Source organism: Trichosporon asahii (genome assembly GCF_000293215.1).
Source record: "Trichosporon asahii var. asahii CBS 2479 unplaced genomic scaffold scaffold00035, whole genome shotgun sequence".
Classification (NCBI taxonomy): domain Eukaryota; kingdom Fungi; phylum Basidiomycota; class Tremellomycetes; order Trichosporonales; family Trichosporonaceae; genus Trichosporon; species Trichosporon asahii.
In genome coordinates, this window is record NW_014040889.1 from 335658 (window position 1) to 342098 (window position 6441).

At 59.4% G+C, this 6441-nt stretch overlaps 1 protein-coding gene across 1 annotated transcript; it reads left to right on the top strand.

Moving 5' to 3' along the window:
* Nucleotides 1–415: 415 nt before the first annotated feature.
* On the top strand, nucleotides 416–3265 carry A1Q1_00889 (pre-mRNA splicing factor; the record flags this gene model as incomplete). Its single annotated transcript, XM_014325789.1, has 3 exons — nucleotides 416–1485; nucleotides 1551–2253; nucleotides 2834–3265. 3 exons carry the CDS (start codon nucleotides 416–418, stop codon nucleotides 3263–3265), a joined length of 2205 nt encoding a protein of 734 aa, XP_014181264.1.
* Between the last annotated feature and the right edge of the window lie 3176 nt (nucleotides 3266–6441).

Consider the following 6441-nt stretch of genomic DNA (forward strand, 5'->3'; position numbering starts at 1 on the left):
CTTTAGCCCTGTGACCTAGGAACTGGTAAACCCCAGCCTGAACGCCTGAACGATTGACCCGGGCTCGAAGCCTGACTAAGCTTAAGCGGGCGCGGTGTGCAGTTTTGCAAGCATACATATAACTACAACATCACCGGGTTGTCGCCTCTCGGAAACGATACTCCGCTCAGCTTGAATCTGGTGCGGCCTCTAGCAGACGACACCAGATAATCGGAAGTGGGCAAGCGTACGCCAGTAGGACCGGCGAGCCAAGACTGGACCCAGATTTTCCAACAATACCTTTCACTCCACGTTCCCAGTGCCTCGGTATTCCCGGCGGTAACTTGGTGATATCCGCGGCATCTCCCACCGCCTCCTCCTTCCTATCGCGACTGTGGTGACACAGACGCGCTCCTTCGTGTAGAGCCGTAGCGCGATGTCGAAGCCGAGTTCAAGGCGTGCGTCCCCCGCGCCATCGGGGGCGTCTGGGGCCACAGGGGCCACAAATTCGTCGCATTTGCAGGCACCTCCAGCCGGAATACGAACACCCTCACCAGGCGTGCCGAGTCTGCCGCCAGTCTTTGACGATGGAGACAGTGTAACCTCGGACCACTCGGAGCACGAGCATGGGCACCCTCAGGCTCTACCCGAGATCCGTCGCGGGTCGTCGAAGAAGCACCACCACTCTGGCATTCTCGCGCCGCTGGCCCGGCTAGCCTCCCAACATAACACGCCCGCCGATTCGGCACACACCACAGCGCACTCAACACCTGCGCACACGCCCCAGCCAAATCCCGAGGATGATGCGGGACTCACGCGCCAGGCATCGCGGATGAGCCAGCGCTCGAACCGCACGTTCCTCGACCCCGCGGCGCTGATCAACCTCCCCGAGCCAGGGGACGAGGTCCTCGACCGCCGGCGAGAGAGGTCCGGCACTGTCCTCTCAACACACACGTTACGCCGGGAAGAATCGAACGCGACGACTATCCAGTCGGTACCAGAGGGAGGATGGGAGAAGACGGTCGACGTCGAGACGCCCGAGGGCAAGGAGGAAGTCGCGGTCAACATCCAGCCAGACGGGCACGAGATCGCCTACCCCGACGGCGGGCTTGCGGCGTGGTCAGTCCTGCTCGGCGGAGTGTGTGCATCGTTTTGCGCCTTCGGACTCGCCGCGAGTGTCGGTGCCTTCCAGTCGTACTACCACCAGGACCTCCTCTCGAGCTATTCCTCGAGTACGATTGCGTGGATCGGATCGGCCCAGGCTGCCATCTGCTTCTCGACGTGTCTCTTCACCGGCCCGCTGTTTGACCGATTTGGCCCGAAACCTCTGTTGGCGACGGGAACGTTCCTCCTCGTGCTCAGCTTCTGCCTCCTCAGCTTGTGCAAGGAGTACTACCAGATCTTCCTGTGCCACGCCACCCTGATGGCAATGGGCATGGACCTCATGTTCATCGTGCCGATGGGTGCGGTCGGGCAGTGGTTCTTCCTCAAGCGCGGTCTCGCCTTGTAAGTGACGTCCTCTGTTTGTTTTCAGCGCTAACCTCCAGCGGCATCGTCATGATGGGCTCCAGCGCCGGTGCGATCATTTGGCCCGCGATCGTGGCCAACCTCCCGCAAAAGATCGGGTTCGGGTGGACGATGCGCGTCATTGCGCTCCTGATGGGTTTCCTCGGCGTGACCTCGACGATCCTGATCCGCACCCGTCTCCCGCCGCGCTCGCCAGGCCCTTTCTTCTGGTTCAAAGAGTTCCGCAACCCCGTGTATCTCTTCGTGTGCCTCTCCTTCCCTTTCCTCGTCTTCAGCCTCTTCTCCTTCCTGACCTTCATCGGCACCTACGGCACCGTGGCGGGCCTGGGTGACCTGGCCCCGTACCTGCTCATGATTGTGAATGGCTCTTCCGGGTTCGGGCGCGTCTTTGGCGGTCTCGCGGCAGACAGGCTGGGCACGTACAACGTCGCCTTCACGGGATGTGCGGTCATGGTGATCTTGCTCTTCTGCTGGCTCGCGATGAAGAGCGCAGGCGCCGTCATTGCACTCTGTGTCCTATTCGGATTCGCGTCTGGCGCCCCCGTGTCGCTCCAGGGACCCATGGTGACGGCGGCAGGCATCGACCCGCACCTCGCCGGCACGCTTATTGGCCAGAGCCTGCTCGGACAGAGTATTGCCCAGCTCACGGGTCCGCCCATCTTTGGCGCCATCATCGGCACGGGCACGAATGAGGAGATGCTCGCCCGCTTCCCGGGCGCTATTGGGTTTGGAGCCGGCTGTCTTGCCGTGAGCATGTGTTGCATGTTCGCGGCCAAGATGAGCAAGGACAGGAACATCTTTGCGAAAGTGTAGATTTACTAGAATATGTAGCATTACACACACACACACACACCCAATCTTCATCTTAATGTCTCTCTGCAATGCATGTCTTTATGGTACTGTCGTTTCACTGCTGCCAAGTTCACAGAGGATTGACGGCTCGCTCGCGATCGAAGACTTCTGGATCGATCGCCACTAGCGGTCAGCGGAAGCAAATCGGCAACCATCCCCCAGCTTGCGTCACAGAAGTGCAAAGATTGGTTGTGTTGCCACTGAAATTACTTGACTTGCACTCTTCGTCTCGTTTGACCACAACCCGCGCCGTAGAGGCTAGTCTGTCGCCATGTCGTACTTCATGACCCAGTGAGTTTTCTCGCCTCCTCCTCCGTTTCCCTCCCGCAGAGCAGAGCGCAGACCAACTCTATTCGAGCGGCTGTGGACGTGCTTCATTGTGCCGGGGTCCTTCCCCCCTTCCTTCCCCCTTCCTTCTACACCTCAGCTTCAACGCTCGACGAGCGCTTGCGTACTGCGACTTCAGCTATCACAGCTTGCAGACACAGCTAACCCCAGTCTCCACTCCGGGTGGCACGTCGACCAGGCGATCCTCGTCGAGGAGGACCGCGTCGTGTGCATCCGCTTCGGGCACGACCACGACCCAGAGTGCATGGCGATGGACGAGACGCTGTACGCCGTGTCGGAGAAGGTGCAGAACTTTGCCATCACGTACCTCGTCGACATCACCGAGGTGCCCGACTTTACGAAAATGTACGAGCTCTACGACCCTTGCACGCTCATGTTCTTCTACCGCAACAAGCACATCATGATCGACCTCGGCACCGGTAACAACAACAAGATCAACTGGGCCATCACGGACAAGCAGGAAATGATCGATATCATCGAGACGGTGTATCGCGGCGCTTCCAAGGGTCGTGGTCTCGTCGTCGCGCCCAAGGACTACTCGACGAGACATAAGTACTAAGCGATGTTTCGACTTGACCTTGGCTCGGAGTTCCGAATCTGTATTAGAATATTGTAGAAAATGCATACATTGCTAGCGACCTCGCCATAGGAGCCCCATCGACTTCTCTGTCTTTTCTTTAGTCTACCAGATCTACTGGGAGCACCCTGGACAAGTGTGCAGCGTCTCGTGAACACTGAGAGTTAGCACTGAGCAGCCCTTTATAACTCACTAGAGGTCGCAGTCTGAGCAGAAGTCGTTCTTGCACTTGGCGCACCGGTATCGTCCACTAGAGGAGATATTCTCATCCTGCGGCATCGGTGCATCCGCAAGCTCTTCCGCCTGTCCATCAGTTACCGGCCAATTTCCTGTAACTCACGGTCGGGAATGGCGCGTCACACCCGAAGCACTCGGCGCGCACCGCCTCTTTGCTGAGCACGCCGCGACCGAGTGTGTCATACTTGGACACCGGGAACAGGAGCCAGAATCTGGAGTGAGTTAACCATCTTCCACAACGCAACTCACGATCGCGCCAGATGCGGGCTGCTGACGACCATGAGGCCGCACACCTCACAGTCTGTCGGTACGTCGCATAGTTTCGCCCCGCAGCGCGGGCACATGTATCCCCCGCGCTTTAGGAGGCCATGGCACGCGCAGAAGCTCTCGCCCGCTCCTGGCAGGCGGGTAGGGAAGCCCATGACGAGCAGGTCGCCGAGTGGCGGCGGTCGCTTCGGAGCACCGGGAGCTTGACGTCCGCCACGCGCGAGCGCCTCTCGCACATTTGCAGTCACAGGCGCCGTTATCGTCTGTGCCGGCGGCGGAATCGTCTCCCATAGCAGCTCCTTGTAGTGGTCCTCGTCGATGGCTACGCCGAAGCGACCACCTGTCCGCTCTGCGATCTGCTTGCAGATCTTGATCTCGGCACTCAGGCTGATGATCGTAACGCGCACGCGGGCGGAGACGAGCTCGTCAAGTACCTGGTGGATGTTCATAGAACCGTCTGGGTCGGCGGTCGAGATGGCGCTGAACAGAACCAGAACCTCGAGGGAAGATGTCGAGGGAAGGTGCGACATACCACCCCGCGCCATAACGAGGCCGTTTTGCAGACTGGGCTCGCCAGCCGGCTCCAATTTGCGCTTGTCCGCCAGTGCCTCAATGATTTCCTGCGGGTTGCCTGACGTTAGCTGTCAGCACCACCCACTCGAAGCTCACCGCACATCGGCACCAATGTCTGGGCCAGACGATTCCGCAGCAGAATGATGCCAATCTGTCCCAAAGGGTTCTGGTCAAACCACTCAATGACAAAGGAGCGCAAGTACTGCAGCGTAACCTCAAATCTGCCGTCAGCTATCGAGTCGACCTATAAGCTCACCTTGTGGGACGGAAGTCCTTGTCGTTCATCGAGTCCGAGAGGTCGACAACGACGAACATGTGCCGCACCAGTGATCGTCGCAACGGCGCCTCCGAAAGGATGGCACTGATGTTAGCTCACGGGGCAAGCCTCTCTAGCTTACCGCTTTCTTCGTCCTCGGGCAATGAGCTGGTCTACAGCAGCTTGCAGCCCTCCCGTTTCATCTTCCCTCACGACGTCCCATGATCGTTTGTACGTCTCCTCCCAAGCGTTGACGCTCTTGCCGTTCGCCTTGTCCTTCCCTTTCCGGCTCTTCTTCGAGGGGCCGGGGCGGTCGAGGTCATCGTCAGAGTCGAGTACCGAAGCCGGAGACTGCGCGGGGTCGTAAGGTTCGTCGGCAGGCATGATAAGAGAGCGAAAGCGCCTGTACGGGCGGCGAGGAAGACAACGAGTGCAACAACAGCGGAGCGAGCTGAGGTCAACTTCTGGTATTCGCGGTAGCAACAATAGCGTCATGAGCGTCTCGTGTCAGTCACGTGCGAAAAGGCGGGGATGGGATAAGAGATAGCGGATCGACGAGGCACAAGTGGGAAGTCGATTGCAGGTTCGAATCCGTCCAAAGCTGCGATCGTGCGAGGCATTTTGCGCGTGCACACGGCAAAGCTTAGCGCCAGGGTTCAGTGAGTTAGCTCACACTGCCTAACAACCAGTCACCGAGGTATGGGGCGGGGTCCGCCGATCAGCCGCAACCCCGACGCATGGGCCGCTCTCATATGTCCGAAAACCCTTGCTCTCGCTTGGAAGTATGTCGGCAGAACTCCCAGTTTAGCATTCGAGATGGACGCGGCAAGTGCAGAGACAAGCATTTGAGATGACGAGGACACCAGTGGCACACATTTGAGATCAGTTACGGACTGCTTGCCGCCATTTGAGATCCAGTCTTTCCGACTACTTTCCGATGTGGTGGTGCATCTTTGTCGAGGGTGCCTTCCATGTCGATCTCTTGTGATGTCAGCGAAAAGATCGACAGAGTCCAGATATGGCCCATGCACGGACAAATCGCATGCATGTCATCGGCGGGGATGGAGCAGCCGAGCAGCCCTCCCCTCGGAATGTGGTGAGTGGACGAGAGGGTTTGTCGGAATCATTCGTGCTGCGGCGTGCAGTGGCACCGTGGCGTTCAAGCCCCCGCACTGCAGGCGCTGCTGGAGGCGTCTGTCGCTTCATCTGCCGATCCAATGCTGTCGTCGCGGCCCACTCAGCGGTGTCCGCCGTAGCCCGCCACTCTGAAGCATGAATGCGACAAGCTCTCGCCATCGCGGCGGCGAGGCGCCCGTACAGCCCCTCAAACCCTCTGGTGCGACTGGGCCAGATATAACTGCGCACGCTCCGCGGGTGGGCCTAGATGGGACAGAGGCAGGCTCACGTATGCACCGAAGCGCCGATTGCGATTTGCCGAAAGAGAAGCGTGACAGCAGGTCCGAGGCGACCCGCATGGCCCGCATGGGGTTGCATGGGTTTGCAAGGAGGGGGTGGTAGTGCATGATTGGGCTGGATGAGTGTCTCAAAACGTCGGGGTCGACGAGGGTTGCAATGAAAGGCTCGGTGCACGGCCTGGCGGTGACCGAGCATCCTGGACACTCGAACCCTGCAGAGCCAATCAAGCGAGCGGTCCCGATCAACGGCCCGGGAGGTCTCCCACGTGCGCTGACCGTGGTCGGACCCTGAACCGACGAGCCGCGGACGATGATTGGCCCCGGGCGTCGGAAATTGCTGCTAGAACCTAGAAGAATCCAGCCATGCCTCGCAGGGGCTCGCGGGCGCTCGCGTACCTGGGAACCGTCTC